The 20,643-nt window shown below is 42.5% G+C and overlaps 1 protein-coding gene across 2 annotated transcripts in view; it reads right to left on the bottom strand.

The window, feature by feature from the left end:
* Positions 1 to 3,074: 3,074 nt before the first annotated feature.
* Positions 3,075 to 20,643, bottom strand: part of LOC117901814 (neogenin) — a 42,026-nt gene continuing 24,457 nt past the window's right edge. For both annotated transcript variants that reach the window (XM_034812728.1, XM_034812729.1), the window contains 7 exons: positions 16,404 to 16,562; positions 14,354 to 14,482; positions 13,121 to 13,255; positions 11,626 to 11,775; positions 10,860 to 10,946; positions 10,510 to 10,785; positions 3,075 to 3,309 (listed from right to left, as the gene is read on the bottom strand). In XM_034812728.1, the coding sequence (XP_034668619.1) occupies positions 3,122 to 3,309; positions 10,510 to 10,785; positions 10,860 to 10,946; positions 11,626 to 11,775; positions 13,121 to 13,255; positions 14,354 to 14,482; positions 16,404 to 16,562 (1,124 nt within the window). In that variant the 3' untranslated portion in view covers positions 3,075 to 3,121. The remainder of the gene's footprint in view (positions 3,310 to 10,509; positions 10,786 to 10,859; positions 10,947 to 11,625; positions 11,776 to 13,120; positions 13,256 to 14,353; positions 14,483 to 16,403; positions 16,563 to 20,643) is intronic.

Genomic DNA, 20,643 nt, shown 5'->3' with positions numbered 1-20,643 from the left:
TCCTGGAAACGCAACTATTGCAATGAAAGACTCATTTTACACTGCATTGTTTTTAAATCCACTTTTTTCTTTAATTATATTTTTAATTCGACTGTTTTTAGGTTTCCATCCCCTCATTTTCAATCATTTTTCCTTTGGTCAGCGCTTTTCTTTTAGCGGTTTCGCCCCTAGAAAATGGCTCCTTTCTTTGCTTCTCGACATTTATGTGTCTTCGTTATGTTTTTTTTTGTGGGACTTGCAGCACATGGTCTGCGGGCTTTATTAACTGCTCCTTTTGTGGGGGCATGCTAGAGAGAGAGATTGAGGGTTGGAGTGGCTGCAGCTGTTGGGGCAGCACTCTCTCCTGCAATCGTTTCACATGCCAATTTTTTGCCATTTACCATGCCGTTGTGTGAAATTCGAGTCAAAATGCCATGCCAGCAATTTGGACTCTATTTTTTGTTTTACGTACTATTTCTCTCTCTTTTTTCCCGCTTAACTCTTCAACTTTGCCAAGGAGTGGAGGAAAAAAAAAACTAACCGCGTTCCAGCACTCGGTTCACTCCGCGGCTCCTTTAATTGCCCACTCGGTGAAGTTTATGAGGGCAGCGGCAGACATTTAATTTATTTTAATAATTATTTTTTGTGTTCCACCCTGGCACAGGCCTCTCCTCTTTTCGACTCTCTGCTGCTCTGCGCTTTTTAAATTAAATTATAAAGTCGCGGGAGTTTTTTGTTGCGCTCAAATTTTTTTGAATGAAAATGAAAAATATGAAATTGTTGCCATGTGGGTCGCTGGCCGAAAGCAAACAATAGCACTGTAGGATGGGGCAGGGCGGCAGTTTGGTGTGCATTTTGCGGTTCAGTAAATATTCGCTGGGGGCCTGGCTGCTGTAAAACCAAAAGAGTTTCCAAAAATCAGCAGAATGTAATCCAGTAATATAAGAGAGCAAATTCCTTAATCAGGTGCGAGGAAAATAGGGCTTATAGAATTTCATGGTTAAAAGAAATAAGAACTCAGGAATTCTCGCAAAAATCTAAGGACGAAGAAGTAGACGTCTGAAAGTTCGGCCTGGTGAGTGGTTTAAGATCTCGAATATTTTATTAATATATATTTAGATTCAATAACAGAGTTTGGCATACTTTCAGGTTAGTCGATTTTTTGGCTTTATTTTACAAAATTGCATATAAAAGGTATCCTTGTGTCCTTGAAGACCTTGATGAATTCATTTCATTCGGAAGATTGCTCCGCATCACGTCGGGATCAGATATGAAATGGCGAAGTTATATAAATGACATCCTTAATACTTGATGTCCTTGAAATAAAAATAGTTCAAAATAATTCGGGATACTATCCTGATAAGCAAAATGATCGCACAGATCGGTAAAAGATTAGACACATATAAGCTTAAGGTAAGGAACAGTATTTTTTGATGGAAAATATCTCGACCAAATAGGGGAAGATCCTGAAAGGAGCTACTTTTTCATTATCGCCAGGGTCCTGGCTATCCATTGGCAGATTGCGGATTGGCAGGGTGTAAAATTTTGTTTGCCAAAACCGACATCCTCGAATGTAATTTTTTGAGATGCTAATCGATGGCCTCCGATCGGTGCAGGACCTGCCATTCCAGTATCGTCAGGATCCGGGCTGTCCATCGACTACAGTTTGCCTCCGATCCCTTGAAGGCGTGGCAAACTCTGATCAAAAGAAAACGAGGAAGGACGTATGAGACGCTTCATACGCGTCACAACTTTTATAGCTGGTACTCAGTAGTACATCTGTACCTTAGAGGCTATATACAAATTTAAAATTTTCTCCACATATGAATGTATGTCATCTACATCTAAATAACTTCTCACGCCAACACACTCTTTTTTGAAATTTTGAAATAGACTTGTAACAGTGTAAGCATACAGACATCTGGATGCAACATTTGGTGGATCTAGCTTTTATAGTCTCAGAGAGCCAGGCGCTCAGCCAGACGGACGGACAGACGGACGGACAGACAGACATGGCTCAATCGACATTTACTCTTCGAGTACCGGGTATAAAAGCGCAGGAATATCGTTTTCCTTAGCTAATGCCTTGGAATTGCCTTATTGTCCTTTAAGTCAAACGATAGGGGACTTACTCCCGTTTACGACAAAGTGTGCCACGTCCTGATTGTCCAACAAATAGCTGAGAACCTGATTGAAAGTCATTGAAAGTGGTTCAACAACTTGAACAGCTTAGCCAAGAATGAAACTGATTGATTGAAACCGATTGAACCTGATTGAATTTCGATACATTTCGATAACTATCTTTAAATTGCTTTAACTCGGCATTTTTCATGCAAACAGGGCGTTTGATATGTCCTCGTGTTCTTCAATCGTGTATATCTTAATTTCTCTGCTATTTCGGGGCCGATCTAGGGGAGCGATGTCTGTAGTCTGAAATTCATGATCAAATCATCCTTGATTGGATGGAGTCCTTGTCAAGAATCAAGGATATTTGCAATGATCAAAAGGAATGATATATTCTGTTTTTCTGTAAGACGGCATTTTTGTTTATTTCGATTCTGTTAAATTAAGATGATATTACAGTATATATAGTATGTTATGTATATATTATTTATCGTACAGCTTGCAGTGCTTGGGAACTAAGCTAGAACGGATTTAAAAACAGGAATGATGCCATTCCAATAACTTAACACTAATTTTACATGATTTTCGATTTGTTTTGTTTTCGGTTTGGAGTCAAGCTTAAGAACAGTTTTTATGTAGCTTTCGCGAATGTCTTAATTCTACATTTCTTATGATTTACATTCTAATACTTTGTATTTCCGTTATCCCTTCCATGAACCTTCCCCGTCTCCGTCACCGATCCGATTCGATTCGATCCGAGCCCTTGCATCCATCTCTCCACCCACCTTAAATGCTAAACAAACAACTTTTTACAGTAAGCGACTCTCAACATTCAGGCATAACTTAGTACACATACAAAATAAATGGATTTTTTTCGACCGAATCGATTGCTTACCTTATAGTTTTTTTTTGTCTTAGTTTAACTAACTTTGGTTTTGCCTTTTGCAGATTTAATTTCATTTTTGTTTTTGTTTGTACAAATATTCAGAAATACTCGAACAGTAGTTCTGCCGATGAATTATCCATGCCACGTAGATAGATACGCCAGGAAGAGGACTACGGGGAGGGCTAGAACATGCAGTAAGGGCTGAGTACCGCTCTTGAGGTCCTGCATTCGATCCAAATCATCTGTTAGGGACTTGGCATCATGCTTGATAAGATGCGGACTCTTGCCCTCCGCTCTGTAGTTGCCACCATGATCGGGTGCTGAAAATACAAAAAAAGAAATGGAAATGTCACCAATGATTGATTGAAATATTTATAGAATGCTTTGTGGAAGAGCCAGACCCAGCCCGCCCCTTTTGTTTCTGACTTAATCAACTGCCACATGGCACTTTATGATGTGCCCCTTCATATTGTTAGGACTTGAATGTCATCAATTGAATGTCCTTTTTCAATTATGCGCTTGCCACACGCCAACGGGCATAAACAATAGACACAGGATGCGTTTATGGCCAGCCATTTGTAGCAGGCGACAGTGCGAAAGAGATAAAGCCACAGATAAGAGAAAAACCGTCAAAGGACACAGGATACGTACACCCAAACCCAAACCCGAACTGTTTGTCAACTGGCGGAGCAGAGAGTATTGCATATAAAAAGGACACAACGCAGTTCCGGCCCCTGACTGCCTCTGCCCCACTTATTTATAACATTCTCACTTATACAGATCCCATTCCTCTCTCTCTCTCTCTCTTCCTCCCGAAAAAATCGAAAGTATTCCACCCACACTGCCCCACTGACTCGGCAAGAGTCCTTGCTGGCATTTTGTTTCAATTTCACTTGGCAGCATCGGAAAATTGTTTCGATTTTTATTGCTTAAGTGCGTTAAACCCTTGCGCCATGCATTCCAAACAGATCAGAGGAGCGGAGCGGAGAGTACGTATCGCAATGGGTACGGGTATGGGTATGGGGCTCTTTGGGTGCCATGGAAAGTGTGTGGCACTCGGGCATATCGGATGCTGGGGCGACGTCGGCGGAGGAGTGAGGTGAGCCGGAAAAGTGGAAAGGCAGTGTATTGTTTTTGCCATCAATTTATCCTGCAGTTTGTTTTTTGTCCAGTTTTGTCTTTCCCTCTGTGTGTTTTTTTCTTTTATTTGTTGTTGTTGTTTGTTGTTTGTTGTTTGCTCGATTGTTTGTTTGTCCGGCAATCTGTTTCATTGGACATTTGTTTGCGTGCTGGGGCCCGGCCCGGTTCCATCGTTTTTATACCCGGTACTCGAAGAGTAAATAGGGTATATTGTATTTGTGCACATAACGGTTGTATGTAACGCGCAGAAGGAAACGTTTCCGACCCCATAAAGTATATATATTCTTGATCAGCATCAATAGCCGAGTCTATGTCTGTCTGTCTGTCTGTCCGTCTGTCCGTCTGTCCGTCCGTCTTGTTGAGCGCCTGGATCTCAGACACCATTAAAGCTAGAGCCACCAAATTTTGCATCCATACTTCTGTATGCTCACACTGTTACAAGTGTATTTCAAAATGAGCCACGCCCCTTCCGCCGCCGCAAAGGGCGAAAACCTCCCAAATCTACAATTTTGAAGATAGCAGAAAACTAAAAACGCCATTCCGTAGGGAATGACCATATCTATCAGATCACCAAATTGGGATACGATTGGATCATTATTATAGCCACAATGAAGAAATTAATTTGCAGTAGCCAAACCCACCCCGTCCCGCAGCATTCACACTCTGCTTCGCGCTGTTTATGGCCTGGCCCCTGACACGTCACTGCCTCTGCCTCTGCCGCTGCCTCTGCCGCTGACTCTGCCGCGACTCTGCAGTGTGTGTTTCTAGGGGAGGGTGGCGAGCTAAAGGAGCGTGTTGGCGTGAGTAGTGTTGTTGATGTAGATGACAGATGAAGAAAAAATGTAAAATTTGACAAATAACCGCTAAAGTGCAGATGTAGTACTGAGTGCCGGGTATAAAAGTTGTGACGCGTAAGAAGCGTCTCACACGTCCCTTCTCGTTATTCTTTGTTTTTCGGCATTTTTTTCCTTGGGTTTTTGTTTGACTTTGACGTGGACGGGCCATTGGTCATTAGGTGGATTGCAAACAATTGTTTGCGGGACTATGTCGGTTCTGTGTGTGTGTGTGTGTGTGCGGTGAGAAATTGCTCGTTTTCAAAAAGAGAGGGAGAGGGAGAAGAAATTCCTAGGCTGTAAGTGTTGATAATTGAAGCGGAGTGGTTAGGTGGGGTCCTTGGAGCTTGATACAAATTCTAGCCAAGTGCGGGACTACATTTGCCACATTTCTGATCTATTTGATCTATTTTAATTCTTAAACATTAACAGACTGCACCGACTTTTTCAACACAAAAACCCACCTCGGCTCAGAGTTCACAACCCCATGGTAGTCGCCTTTGCATTGCATTTCATTTCACTTCGAACTTTATCATAACTATAAAATATGGCATTGGTAGCGGCAGCGATGGAACCCTTTATTTGCCGTCGTTGCAGGTCCATCACAAAAGGGACTTTCTCGTTTTTGTTTTTAACGAGTAAAACCATTTTTTATTTATTTTTAACATCGGAAATGCGCAAATTGCTTTGGAAATTTATTTGTCTGTCTGCGTGGCGGGTTCCCCTCTCTACCCCTCTCTACTCCTCTCAACCATACCATCCCATCTGTGTGCGTGTGTTTGTAGGTGTGATTGTGTTTGTGTTTGGTATTTTATTTTTCTATAAGCAGCTTTTCCAGAAACTTCTCTTCGCCGCCGGTTGGCGCGTTGAGTTCCCTGGTTGCTGTTTGAAGGAAGGAAGTGTACGTGGGACGAGGGGCTGGGGACTGGTGGGCATGGCCTGGCTTTTGGTTGTTTTGCAGGCGTCTGCAAACATTTCCATGTGTGAAAGCTGTGGCAACACCAACACTAACACTAACACTAACACCAACACCAAAAAGCAAGTCTTGCCAGGGGGGGTGGCTGATTTTTATTGACGTTTGAGCATGTGTTTATGCGTGTGACTGAGTGTGTGTGTGTCCTGTTTGTTCTGTTTGTGTCTGTGCAGGGGTAAAGAGAAAGTCCCAACGGTGTCTTTAAAGCGCTTAAGCACAAAAAGAGAAAGAAAGGAAAGCAACTTGGGGCCAAGCAAAGAAAAGGCAAAAGAAAACGTATCCTGAATGCTAAAGAAAAACCCCCACTACCCTCTCTACACCCACTCTACCCTCTGCTATTAGGGCAAAGCAAACGCTTTAGCTCAAACATTGGCTCTCTTACAAGTGTTTTTTCCCTTTAAACACTTGAAACTTTAAGCGTAATTTCTGCATAATTCCCAGCCTCGGGGCCACTCTCAGGGGTGCCATCGAGACGAGTCGAGTGTGAAGTCGAGCTTTTGGTGGCTAATAGAAATAAACGTGCAACTGTTTATGATAGTCCGTCCCTCCCACTCGTATCTGCATTGGTTTATCTTCATATGGCACCTCGTACAGTCCAGGGATAGGCTCTCTGCCTTCGGGGGCATTGCTTTTACTCCATTAAGTCCTGTAGGCTTGTGTGTGTGCGCTTTCACACCTCGATTTGCAGCGCCTGTTGCACTTAACCGAAAAAGGATGAAAGGAAAAACAGTGCCTGGCACTCAGCACTTGAGACTCACTTGGGTCGTGGTCCTGGGCCTCTTCTGCCTTGGCTGCCATGCGTTATATTTATTGCAAGTGTATATATCTTTCACTGGATAGCGAGGGGAGCGCGGTTCATTGTATAGCCGCAGGACTACCCTGCAGCACAGCCCCCCCTCTGCGGATTCTCTTCAGAAATACACGAGTACGGCAGGCCGTGGGGGCACGCGATGGCAATTCGGTTGCTGCTGTCTGTTGCGTTTCATTTACTTTATCATTTTTCACTTTTGCCCAGTTGCCTGCAACGCGGGGGGAGGAACACGGACAGGAGGTATGGTGCAAATTATAGGCAAATTATTGCCAGACACTGAATGCTGAAGTAATCATCAGTTTGAGTCCGGTACGGAAACGTATCCGGGTCCGGCTACGGCTCCGCACTGTGGCTGTGGCTGTGGCTCTGGGCCTGACGACTTCTTTCATGCATCGTTCTGTATCCTGCACAGACCTTGGACAATTTCTTTTTATTGCATTTCCTTGTAATTTGTGCCATATTGTTTGCCCGTTGGCCGAACAAATTAAATATGAAAGCGACGGCACAGAGAGGAAGCAACGGCAACAACGACTCTGCTCTTCTCTTCTCTCCACTCTGTGGTTGATTGCAACATTTTAATGACAGTTTGAGTGGCGCACCAAATGCAGCTACAGCATCATTTAATGGGAGGGAGTCCAGCCCAGAGCTCCCCCACCCAATTTTGTGTGTTGGTTGGGCATTTGGTCAATGCCAAGTAAGCGTCCTGACCGTATTGAATGCCACCGCCTAACCAGAGGATAATTGCAAATTCAATTGCAGTAAATGCGAGTGTGTAGCTTCATGTGGGATAAGGGCACCTAAATGATAAATTCATGTTGTTGAGCGATCAAATAAACAATGTACATTGGACATATGTACTTACATACATAGATTGGAGGAACATTGAATGTACAATGTAAATTGTGCATAGATTGAAGGAATAACAAATGTATATTGCTATTTGTACATAGTTCTGGGGCATTGTGATTGTAATAAAAGCACAGATCCTTAGCTACAATTGAAAATGATTTGACGTCATGAATTGATGAAAGCCCGCAGCATTCTGTCAATAAATTTGGCGTATAAAAATGCACCCAAAAATCACCCAAAAATGCACCCCGCATGCAAACGCATGTGAAAATGTAGATAATTTTGCCTTCAACACGCAAATACCACCCAAAACCCAAAGCACAAGGGCGTGGCCAAGGGCGACTGGGAGGGTAGGTTAAAAAAGTGTCACCACACCCTGTCCCATGAGCAACGAAACGCTTTGGTCGTGAAACTTTCGTTGTCGCCTGCTTGTTCCGCCTTAAAGTGTCAGCGGGGGATGGGCGGGTAAGGGGAAGCGGGGCAGTCGCGACATATGCAAAACTCCGCAGCGATAACACACAAAACACATACACACACTCGATGTTCCCCCGGTAGTGCCTGACGTCGCGATATGTATGTGCAACATCTAGCAGGTAATAAATCTAACTGTAAACGCAGCGCTTACGACGTTGCATGCCACGCTTGAAAGCTGTCGTCATTGAAGCACCGCACCCGCCATACACCAACCCATCGCATGGCAGGCACACTGCCTCTTCCTGCCTCCACGAGTGTCATATGGCCTGCCCAGAGGCTGCAGAAGTAGCGCCCCCAAGGGCCGTCTCTCCTCCCTTTCTGGATGATGCAACATTTCTGCTTGCGTTTGCCAAAAAATTGCTTTAGATGACGGCGAGTACGAGGTCCCTTTTATAGAAACGATAAAAGAGCAGGAGCAAGAGGAGGAGCGGGAGCAGAAGGAGGACAGCCATAGAGTGGGAGTTGCTTCAATCGCCTTGACGCCCTGTGTGCAATTTGTCTGCTATTTTTATATTGCACTTTTTTTTAGCACGGGAAAACTCCTCTCCACCCACAACACTTCCGCCTCATGCGCTTATATTCAATTTCTTTGAATTGATTTTGTTGAAATTTATTTTTGTAGAATTTTTGGAAAAGTTCCTAAGAGAGAAAAAGTGTCAAAAATTGTAGCGAAGGACAGGCGCAAATTTAGAGAAGGACTTTTTAAAATTTGGCGGACTGCGATTCAGTTTTTCTTTATACTGACACATTTCGAATCCTTTAACTGGAAGTTTTCCTTCATATATTGTATTTGTGCGAATAACGGTTGTATGTAACGCACAGAAGGAAACGTTTCCGACCCCATAAAGTATATATATTCTTGATCAGCATCAATAGCCGAGTCGATTGAGCCATGTCTGTCTGTCCGTCCGTCTGTCCGTCCGTAGGGAATGACCATATCTATCAGATCACCAAATTGGGATCCAATCGGATCATTATTATAGCCACAATGAAGAAATTAATTTGCAGTGGCAAAACCCACCCCGTCCCGCAGCTTATATTTGTTTTTTTCATATTCTTTCATTTACACTCTGCTTCGCGCAGTGGCAGAGGCCTCTGCCAGATGTAGTACTGAGTGCCGGTTATAAAAGTTGTGACGCGTAAGAAGCGTCTCACACGTCCCTTTTCGTTTTGTATATTTTTTAAGGAAATATTTCAATGTTTTTAAAGTTTATTAATATTCACATATTAATATTCCTTGAAAATAAAATCAGCCGTCTCAAAAGTCCGAAAGAGCTGTCCAGTTTTCCATGGCTAAATCTACTTTTCCAGCGATCTGGGTGTGAAATATATTATGGCTACTAAACCGCCTTTAGAAATGTTTATATTTTTGTATACCAAATTAATATTCGCATTGGAAATACTTTCATGTAAAGATTTTCTCACCCCACTTGTGCTTGGATTTAAAATTGAATTGAAATTCTAGTTTCTGGGGATTTTTGTTCCCCATTTGATTTCTAGTCGCGCTTTGTATGCACAAAATTCTTGCCTTTTGCAGCAAAGGAGCTGTAAAATTTTATGCGTTTCGTCCTTTGGCAGTAAAAAAAAAAGAGCAGAGCACTGTGGCCAATTGTGTGCTGAGGGAGGGGGGTAAAAGGGATATACAAGTATAAAACTTTATGCTTATCGATTGGCAGCTGCAGCTACTGCCAGGGGAACGACGCCTGACTTGTCCCTGACTTGGTGCCTGACTTGCCCCTTAACCTTTAAGTTGTGATAGTTTCATTGGCACCTCAAGCTACGCTACGCTACACAGCCAGAACTAAGAACAAATACGAAACGAAAGCCCGTTATTATTTATGATGATTGTACATTACGATGGTTCACATTAGCAGCACATTATACCACCCAGACGACGACACATTGTCAACTCAGCAAAAGTATCGTCGTGGACTACGATTGGTGTGGGAAAACCTTTTGGGGGCAGGAAGTCAGAGGCAGGCATTGCATGCTTCAAAGTCATATTTTCATTGGCAAAGCCGGCAAGCCAGCCAGCCAGCTAGCAGAGGAGAGACAGATAGATAGAGAAGGGGGAGCGGGCAGGGAACTTTCATATGTTTTGGCAAAATATTTATACCCGTTACCCATGGCCTGGGAGGGTTGTCTGGGACTAGCTGTAAGTCTCTACTGGAACCCCAGTATATGCTCTGTATTCCCTTACTCATTCCACGGTATTCGCTTTTGTTGTTCGTGGAACGGATCTATATCTAACAAGTGCCGACAACGACATGCCAGAGACCCTTAAGCCAAGCAGCTAAAGTCGTTATGATTTGTCATAAACATAAAATAAATGGCCAAATATTTATGGTATCGTCTGCACATCGTGGCCGGGAGGAGGCGACTCGTCTTGGAGTGGCTTAAAGCCCCCGAGACAGAAAAAAAAGGAAACTCCTCCACTCACCATGGTATTGTTGCTGTTGCTGCTGTTGTTGTTGCTGCAGCTGATCCCTGCCACCGCCCTGCCTTGTGGCAATGGACGAGGAGGATGTCTGATGATCCTGCGAATTAAACATAGTCAATACGCCACCCACATAGACATTGTTCTGCGCCGATGATGACTGATCCATGCCGCCCTTGGGCTGCTTATTTCGTTGCTGCTTTTGCTGATTATTCCCGGGATTATAGTTGTAGGGATTATTATTTGAATTCTGATTGCTATTGCTGCTATAACGTTGTTCTAAAGAGAGAGAGAGAAAGAGTGTAAGAGTGTGCTTAGGCTGGGAATTCGATGGATATATGAGTGGCTCTTACCTTTATTGTACTTGACGAGCACCACGGGAACCGTGTTGATCGCAGCTGTAGGCGCCATGGTCGTCATTGTTGTGGTTTGCGGAATGTCTGTGGGAAGAAAGAAATACTCTATGAATATCTATGGAAAAATAGCAACAAAATAGCTAAAAAACCACAACAAAATAGCAACAAAATAGCTGCGGCAATGATGTAGATCTACTCTTACTTTCCCCCCAAAATAACCAGCAGCTGTGCGTCGTCTGCTCATCAAGATACAAAGATACAACTGGCACTATTCGTATTCCTTTGGCTCGTAAATCAATCACTGACACTGCTGCTGCTAGTCCACACAGAGAGAGAGAGAGAGAGAGAAAGTGAGTGAGAGATCCGACCTGGCTGCACTGCCCACCTACGAACCCATTTAACCCCAGAGGCACTGGCAGAGGCGCCCGAAAACTTGTGTGGAATTTCAGCGCCCATGCACCCCGTACTCCCCATACTCATTGGGTATTTATCAGGCACACAAACAGCACATACACACACGCAGACGCTTCACGCAGAGTCATAGACTTAAATTAATTAAAAGCTACAGTTGGCCAAATAGTTTGCTGCCTAATTGCCAGAGGCTCTCTGACTTATGGCCATTGTTTCCTTACGCCTTATGGTTATGCCCCGTACAGGGCCAATGGTTATTGTTATTGCATGATGGGCATTCGGCATTGTTCTGAATTGTAGGTACTACCAGTAGGTATTTACGTGCATATTTTGTATGGTTTTATATACTTACGATATAGTTTGATCGCACCATCTGTGTCGCCCAGAGAGTTTTTGGCCACACAACGATATGCCCCAAAGTCCTGTATGTCCACTTCGTAGATGGTCAGTCGCATTGTGATTTTGTAGCCCGATTCAAAGGTTTCTGGCACAAAGCGTTCACCTGCAAGAGATGGAATGGGAAACTGAACTTTTAACCCCATTTCGTAGAGTAAACTCAATCTCAATTTGAATCCTTTTCTGGAAACCTTCTGCTGCCCGCTCTTCTTGTCAAAGTAATTTAAACGTAGAGAAAGAAAACGAAGCTTAGAGCGCACAAGTTTTGTCTTGTATTCTGGAACCCCATGTCAAATGGTTCATTTTAATTTATACAAAAACAAGTCAAGTCTGTGGGTGGACTCTGGCTGTTAGCTGTGGCAGTGACTCTGTCCTTAGTCCTTCCTTTTGTTTGTGTCATGCAGGTTTTGATTTACGTTTGATGTCGGTTAGATTTAGTGCTGGCTATAAGCTTGGTATTACATGATGTCCTCCATCTGCTTGCTCGTTTTTGGTGCGCTTCGGTAATTGTTGTGCAGGACATTTTGTGGGCACTGATTGCTATAGTAAAATGCCCCCCACAATAGACATTGAGATGGTCCAAAAACTGATTAGAAATAATTTAGTTTTCGGGGGGATAGAGTAAAAAGCAAATGAGCTCAGAGAAATCTTTGTATCTATCATATAAATTCTACATTCTACATACATTTCTTATTAAAAAATATGTCATGACACCACCCATGACACTTGTCTTGTCTCTTGTGCCCCCGTTGTTTGTGTTCTTTGCTGTGAAAAACTAAAAAAAGAAAACTCTATTAAAATGCAGCGACTGGCGGACACAACTGCTGCTGACTTGAGGTCATTTTCAATCACTTTTTCCATTTTCTATGGCACAGCGCAAAAAAAAAGTCTAGAAAATAACTAGAAAAAAAGAGAAGGGGGAAAAACAAGAATGGACTGGCAATGTCTGCGACTTTTTTCGCTGGAACGCGTTGGCCAGAGGCCTCTTCCTGTGGAGGATGCTGCGACCCCTAGGAGTGGGAAGTACTGCTGGAAGCTGGGACTACAATCCATTCGCTCCAATCCACTCCACTCCACTTCTACTCTACTCAAGGAAATGCCATGCCGACTGCGGTTTCGAGTGTCCTTTTTTAACTGGTACTCTGCGTCACTTTTTTTTGTCATCGTCCACAGTTCATTTGTCGTGGAAGATGAGTGGGGGGAAATCTGAAGAGGTGGAATGAATAGATGGATGCAGATGGTAGGTTCAGGTTGGTCGTTACGGTCCCTAGAAAATTAAGTGAAGAGCAATAGCCACAAGAGAGAGAGAGAAAAGTGCTCTGAAGTGGAGAGGAATCTATTTTTTACTGATGAAATTAAATGGAATTTAATAGGGCAAAGAGTAAGCCTAATGGGGGGATTATAATCAAGATTATGGGACTTATTTATGCTTCCATCTTGGGAGCACTCACCTGGCACTATAATCGTATCATTCTTCATCCAATAGTTGATCGACTTGGGATATGCCTCCGACTGGCATTCCAATGTTATATTTTGTGTAAGCGCCGCGCCAACTAATTGATTTTGTATCCAAATCATGGGAGGAACTGCAAAAATATCAAAATGGAAAAAATGTGTGGAAAAACCAAGAGCAAATGAGTTTTGTAGGTGGGTGTGTGGCTGCGGGATTGGGGGATGTATCCAGGTGTATGATGGAATGTTTTGATCGATTGAATGGAATGTTTTTTTTGTGAACAAGGCGAACAAAGGCAAAGAATTTTCCCATTTATAGAGAGAGAGAGTGAAATTCCATTGGTTATTGTTATCGTTTTTCTAGTGCTTTATATTGCCATCGTTTTCGGCGTTGCCGCTGCCCCGACCGCTGCGGTTGCCATTTATTGTTTCCCAAACTAATTGCTTTTTAATTTTATAGAAAAGCCACAGGAAATGCTTTTGCTTTGCCAATTGAAGCTGAAATGCTGAAACGTAGCGCGTTCTGCGGTTGGCTATCAACAAAAAAAGAGAGAGAGAGCAGAGGATTGCGTACTCGTACTGAGAGTATTTCCCTGGGTGCAAATTGCTCTCCCACTTGGGGAAGAGGGACTTATGTGTGTGCACTGAACTTACCTAACAAATTGTTGAGCAATTTTAATTTTTATTTAATTAGCAAAGAGAAGAAGGAGCTGCTGCTGCTGCTGGAAAAGTGCTATGGAAAATGGGCGGAGCTATGGGAGGAGCTCTGTTAGGAGCGAAGTTCTGGGTAGATCAGAGGGGGAGCATGGCGCTGGTGCACACACTTAATTATTTGCTTTATGCATGGCACCTAAAAGTATACAGTATTTTGCAGCTGCCCCTGCTGCCAGCCTCTTGGGAAAAATTAAAATGCAGAGCATATTTAGCACGGCACAAGAGAGCTTTGCTTTCCCATTGAGATGGGTGTGTGACTATGTCTATGTGTGTGCGTATATATTTCTATGAGTGTGTGTTGTATCTATGTGTGTTCTATCTGTATGTGTCTGTGTTCTGGCTGCCTCTGCCTCTGTGACTGTGTCTGCGGTGCGGTCTGCCCGGCACCTTCTGGTGATGCCGCTCTAGCGCACAACTATAAATATTTAAATATGCTAAAATTGATATGGGCCCTCTACACCACTACCTCCTTCTCCCCGGAGGCTCTGGAAGCACTCTCTTCTCTCCTTCATACTTACAGTGCACAATGAGCATCACACGCTTGCTGACTGTTGGCGGTATGCCATTGGAGGCAATGCAGAGATAGGCGCCCATATTCAAGCGATTCACCTTGGCAATGGTCAAAAAGGATCCATTGTAGGCAATAGCTGGAAGAAAGAAAATAAAGAGAAGAAAGGAAATACAAAGATTAATATGCGACGCATTGAAGGTTGAAAATTGTATATTTATTTGTCATTTATAAAACCTCAGAAGAGCTGCACGGGAAGAGCTGGAGAGGCGCAATCACACAGTGCCTGCTATGCAAATAGAATTCCACAGTCCTTCGCCCTTGCAGAAGCTCCTCCTCGTGCTGCTCCTCCCTTATCTACTCCTCCTGCTTCTCCTCCATTCTTTATACTCCCCCTGCAGTTCCTCCTCCTGCTCCTTCTCCTTCTCCTACTCCTCCTGCAGCTAATCATCTCGCTCATTGCATATGCAGCTCTCCAAGAATCTGAATTCGCATTGCTTCTGCCTCTTATATGCCGCTCCGCTCCGCCCTGCCCCCGACCCTACGCCATACGTAGCCCTCTGCCTCTCAGGGCCCAGCATTTCATGCAATTCAAATTTTGCATATTTTCGGTGTGTGTTCCGTGTGTGTGTCTGATTCCTTCTTGTGTTTTGGCATCAGCTCATTCATTTCCTCCTTTTGGAGCCAGGAACATCAGCAGCTGCAGCAGCAGTATTGGCGCTTGTGTTGTCTTTCTCCATCCATCTTATTTTGCATTGGAATTGTTTTCCAGGTGTCCCTGTCCCTGTCCATGCCCCATGTGCCCAAATGCATAATTTGAGCCATAATGAAACCATCAATTTGTGAGGGAGTTCCTAATAATTATGCGATATTACTTGATTTTTAATTAAATTTTCTGAAGGTGTTTTTGCTGTGTTTTCTACAATTTTGATGAGATTTCTCCCTGCTTTGCATTTTATTTATTTGTTTTTAATCTTTTAATACTTTGTTTTCCATCAAAAGAATTTAAATTGATTGTTAATTATAATATCAACGTTAATGAACACCAATTAATTTCTTCATACCTGCTACACAAATATGATTAGATCGGACTTGATTGGGGGATCTGATAGATATTGCTATTCTCTGCGGAATTGCGCTCTTACTTTTCTCTTTTCATTAAAAATGTGAATGTGAACAAATTGTCGGCCTTTGTCAGGGTGAAAGGGGCGGTAAGAAATTTGGAATTATCCTTGTAACAGTGTGAGCATACAGTTGTTTGGATGCAAAACTTGGTTGCCCTATCCCTTTAAGTCTCTGATTTTTATCAGGACGGACAGACGGACGGATAGACAAATACGCACATTGCTCCGACCGCAAATACATTATACATACCCTATTAACTCTTCGAGTACCGGCGATAATCAAGTGTAATAATTTTTTCAGAAATTATTTTTTAAGTATAAAGTGATTGATATCTTCATCACAATACTTTTAATACTTTAATTTCTATCAAAATAATGTTCATTGATTTCTAAGTAAAATTTCTAATGGAGTTCTGTGGTGATTTATGTGATGATAATGCATCGGAATTATAATTTATCTGCTTTAATTTGCACAAAAATAGTCTCTAAATTTAATTTTAATCAATTTCCAATCAAATTTGGCTATTTGTTCCATTTATAGACTTAAAAATCGTTGATGCATGCTACATTGTAACCCACTTACAATTAATTAAGTTGAACTAACCCACATACGATATCAAGTGCAAGGAAATATGCATGGCAGAAATGCACAGTCAAATCATCGTCCTTAATATTGCAAATTATTGAGTTCAGTTTTGATTATTATACGAGCCCTTTTTCGGCTCTCTTAATTACAGTCGAGCAGAGAGAGGGAGAAGAGAGCAACAAGAAAGTGACTTAAAAAATGTTCTGTAATGAAATTTAATGCAATGGAAACACGCGCCAATCATTTGCATGCCATGTACAGGACATGCTCCCCCAGTACCTCCCCTTTAGGTCTAATCTTACCTTCAGCAAATCCGAGCTGGCATGCACTTACCACCCCTTGCATCTTACCTTCTGCTCCATTGGGAAGCGGTATCAATTCTCCACCTTCACGTCGCCATGTTATCGTCGGTGTGGGCGATCCTGTGGCCGCACATTTAAGGGTCACATTGGAGCCCTCACGTATGACCATATCGGTGCTGGTCGGATAGTCCAGTATATCAGGCGGAACTGCACAAATCATATATAAGATAGAAGAGAAGTTACGTGGCACGTAGAGAGGGAACAGCATCAGACACACAAAGTTTGCCAGCGACATATTATTCATACGCCGCGTGGGCCAACCAGGACGGCAGGCAGTGAGTAAATTGTTTGCGTGAATTGTTCGCCAGGTGTCAGACAGACAGTGGCAGTTGGCAGCAGTTACACAGTTGCAGTTGCACACAGTTTGTTGTTGCGTGGATGTGGCAAGTGTGGTTGTTGCGACAGTTGTTGTTGTTCGAGGCATGGGTGGTAGTTGTGGCACAGCGGTTGTTGCAATTATTTGTTGTTTGACATATAAATGAACAAAATGTAATAAATACATTGTTAAAAGGCGAAAGAATTTGTATATGCAAAAATGTTGGTGGTATTTTAGGAAATAAATAGGATTTTTAAATGTACAACTTTAAAGAAAAGTTTTTCGAATTAGAAATACGTTTGATGTTAAAATAAGAATAGTAATATAAGTCTTAAATTTAAATCTTAATTGTGGACTTAAGTGAGTTTTAAATTAAAATTTTGATTGCGACAAAGTTTTGCCTCAACTATTCTATGAAAAGGGGCCAATGAAAAGCACCCGCAACCACAATTAAATATTAGCTAATCCCCTGCAGTTCTACAGGTAAGCCCGTTCACCCTTCAACATGATTTAAAGCTGCTGGGGGAGAGCCACCAGAAAACTGATAGCAGTGCGTGTGACTTATTTTTTGCAATTAATTATAATTTTACGCTTGACAATTTCAGCACTTGCCAAAAAACAGAGCGGCAGACAGACAGACCGACAGAGAGACAGACAGTTACTAAATGAATGAGCTCATCCTAGTGGACTCGACTCGACTCCACTTTCGACTCTCGTTCTTTGCCAAAAAATGTACTTTTAATTATGGGCAGCATTTGTTTTATTTCATTTTGAGTGGCTGCCCGGCTGCTGCCTGAATGCTGCCTGCCTTCTGTTGCTTTTCCTTTTCATGAAAATCCAATTAGTTCGGTGGGGACATTTCTTCTACAATTGAAAGGCGTCAATATTTCTATTTATTTCCTTCTTGATTGCCTTGATTGCTAAACACACACACCCATATAAATGTTTCCATTTCATATATACTCGTAAGAGAATCCTGTGGGAGACTTGAGAGTGGCAGCAGAGCAGTGCGGAGCCCCAAGCCAAGGCCACGTTATGACTTGTATGTGACTTCAAAGTCTTCTTTATGGTGTGGGGGGCACACAACACAATGATGTGCATGTTTTACAAAATGTACTTTGACTTTTCACCCAAACCACACACATGCACACACACAGACATTACGTATACGTCATGCTGTACAAATTGTATGTAGGCTGCCGCTGCCTTTCACTCTCTCAACTTTTCTTTTTAATGTGCCTGGCTACATGTCACACAAATGTCTCAATCGGTAAGTGGGCGTGGCAGGCAATCTCTTTGCTTTTGGCGGAAACAGCGGGGAGCGTCAGGGCGGTTGATAACTTATGAAATCAGGTGAAATGATGTGTGATTAAATTGATGTGCCAAAAATTAATTTCAATTGGTTTCAGACCCCGGCAAATGGAAGTGAAAAGAGGGGGTGCTTTGACCCGCATAAATGGTGGAAAATGAAAGATAAAAGAAAGCTTTAAGGTAAGTTTAAAGCATCACAAAAGTGTGGAAAGGTGAGGATTAAATTATTAGTTTAAAAATAAAAGATTTGTACTATTTATTTATGTTTTTCGCTTTTTTTGGGTAAACAAAATGCCCCTGAACAGCCTCTCTCTATAGATAAAATGAGGCTTTAAAATCGAGCTAAAAACGGCAAAAATGTGTGGAAAGGTGGGGATTATAGTATGGGTTAAAAAATAAAAGAGTAAAACAATTTTATTCGATTTTTTTTATTTTGTTGGCCAATAGAATCTTCCTAAAGCTGTATCTCGTTCACCATCGATTCCTGCCAATCTATTCATCGAAACCACAACAATCGCTTAAAAAAGTATTCGTTCAAAAATGCATTTGTCCCAAAAGGATTTTTTTCCTTTTTTTACTGCACTTTTTACCCCTCTGCTCAAATCAGCTCATGTATAATGGCGTTTGTCCGATCAAATCAAATGCATAGCCACACCGAAGCCCCCACGGCCTAGGCACCGCTCAGCCATAGGCCAAACGTCATCGTAGGAAAAAAAAAAACTTGCTTCTGTATAAATAAAACAATGCAGCTTTGGCAGCCCCAGCTATAAACGAAAAATTCATATGAGTTTGTTGTATAAAAAACAGAAGCAAAAACTGAGCAACAACGACAGAAAACAAAAATTGTGGAGCCAAAATAAATGTGAGGAAAATTCCACACAATGTCAAGCGAAAATGTGTCCACAATTTGTTTCGGCTTGGAAGCCATATGACCATATGCACATATATATTTTTTATTCAGCTTTTGCAAATTTTGATGGATTTTTACTAGTTTTGGAATGGTTCAGGTAGCGCAAAAAAGTGTCAAAATTGCATTTGTGGCGCGGCTTGGACTTGTAGGGATTTGTTGATTGATTCTGAATGGCAATAGGCACTAAAAAACGAGGAAGGACGTGTGAGCGAGATAGTTTGAGCAACAAAAATCATCAATTCTGCTGGATGGGTTGGGGGGCAGCCACTGGAAATGAATTTTGTCATTCTGGATAAAACACTGATCCGATCTGATCCTAGTTAGGGCATCTGATGAAAAGATATGGCCAGTCTCTACGGAACTAAGTTATTAGTTTTTTTCCTATCTTCAAAATTGTGATTGTAGCTGATTTTACCGCAACTAATTGTTAAATATACTTGTGGTAGTATGATATTGCAGCATTCTCGATGCTAAATTTGGATGCTCTAGTCTCTGAGCACTAGCCGACGAATACTGAAACAGGACGGATAGACGGACGGACGGACAGACTGACAGACAGACAGACATGGCTATATCCACTCGTCTATTGAGGCTGATCAAGAATATATTTACTTTATGGGATGAAAAATGAGGTTGAAATTCAGGTGGGGTTCTCTTCGAAGTTCTTTACAATAGAAGGTGACTTAAATAGAGTTGATGAAAACGCTGCAGTGTGGAAATACACATTTTTCCATACAAAAATTTATCTGTGTGAAGAACTACATGATTTATGAAAAATAAACACAAAAAAAGAGCCATTTCTTATTTTTAACCCAATTTACGTACACACGTATGGTTCCATTTATGTACTTCCGAGTGCACCTTAGACATTTTCATACGTTTTTCGACACCTCCTGCTCTGTTGAAAAGCTGATCTATCTGATGATCTGTACTTGATTTCCCGCAGACTTATTCCATCAGAGCCTGAGAGGGTTGGTGTTTGATGGCAGAGGCACCACGCAACTGAATACCAACTCAATCGGCACTCAATTTTCTCGAATTTTCGTAACCTTTATCAATGTCGCTTTGTCAGCTTTGCGCTGCTCACTCTCTCTCTCTTCTTTTTCACAGTGTCCGACTCGTTTCCTCCTGTCTCACTCTCTGACTGTCTCTATGTCTCTCTGACTGTGTGTCTCTCTGTCTATCGCTGTATTTCTGTCGCTTTCTGCCTGTCTGTTCCCTCTGCTCCTCTCTCCATTGCCTGCTGACTGGCTTAACGTGGCTCAGCGCTTTACCACGCTCTTTCTCTCTCTCTGCTTATTTTGCGGTGTGGCAAGTCCAAACGTACAGCGGCGACAACAGTAATAGTCGCGGGATCTGCTGTCGCAGAAAGTGGTTCGAGTTCCACTCCGCACTCCGTAACCCACCCCACGCAGCACCCGGTGGCACCACAAAATTGCGCTCTTTTGCTCCGACCGGCAGCTGGCAAAGCCTGTCGCTGATTTAAAGCGGCTTGCCACTATTGCTTATAAGACTTAGTGCGGGTTGCAGCAAGGGGTGTCGGGGTGCCCTGCCCCACCCTACAATCAACAGGCAAATTAACAGCGTTTCGCTCAGTGTAGGCGGTGTGGGGGGTTGTTCTTAATGAATTTCAACATCCAATGAAAATACAATCAACCAAAGTGGTTACTTATGCGGATGGCAGGAAACAC

This window comes from Drosophila subobscura, chromosome U, assembly GCF_008121235.1.
Source record: "Drosophila subobscura isolate 14011-0131.10 chromosome U, UCBerk_Dsub_1.0, whole genome shotgun sequence".
Taxonomy (NCBI): domain Eukaryota; kingdom Metazoa; phylum Arthropoda; class Insecta; order Diptera; family Drosophilidae; genus Drosophila; species Drosophila subobscura.
The sequence above is the reverse complement of the archived record's forward strand: the minus strand, read 5'-3'. Positions and strand labels throughout refer to the sequence as shown.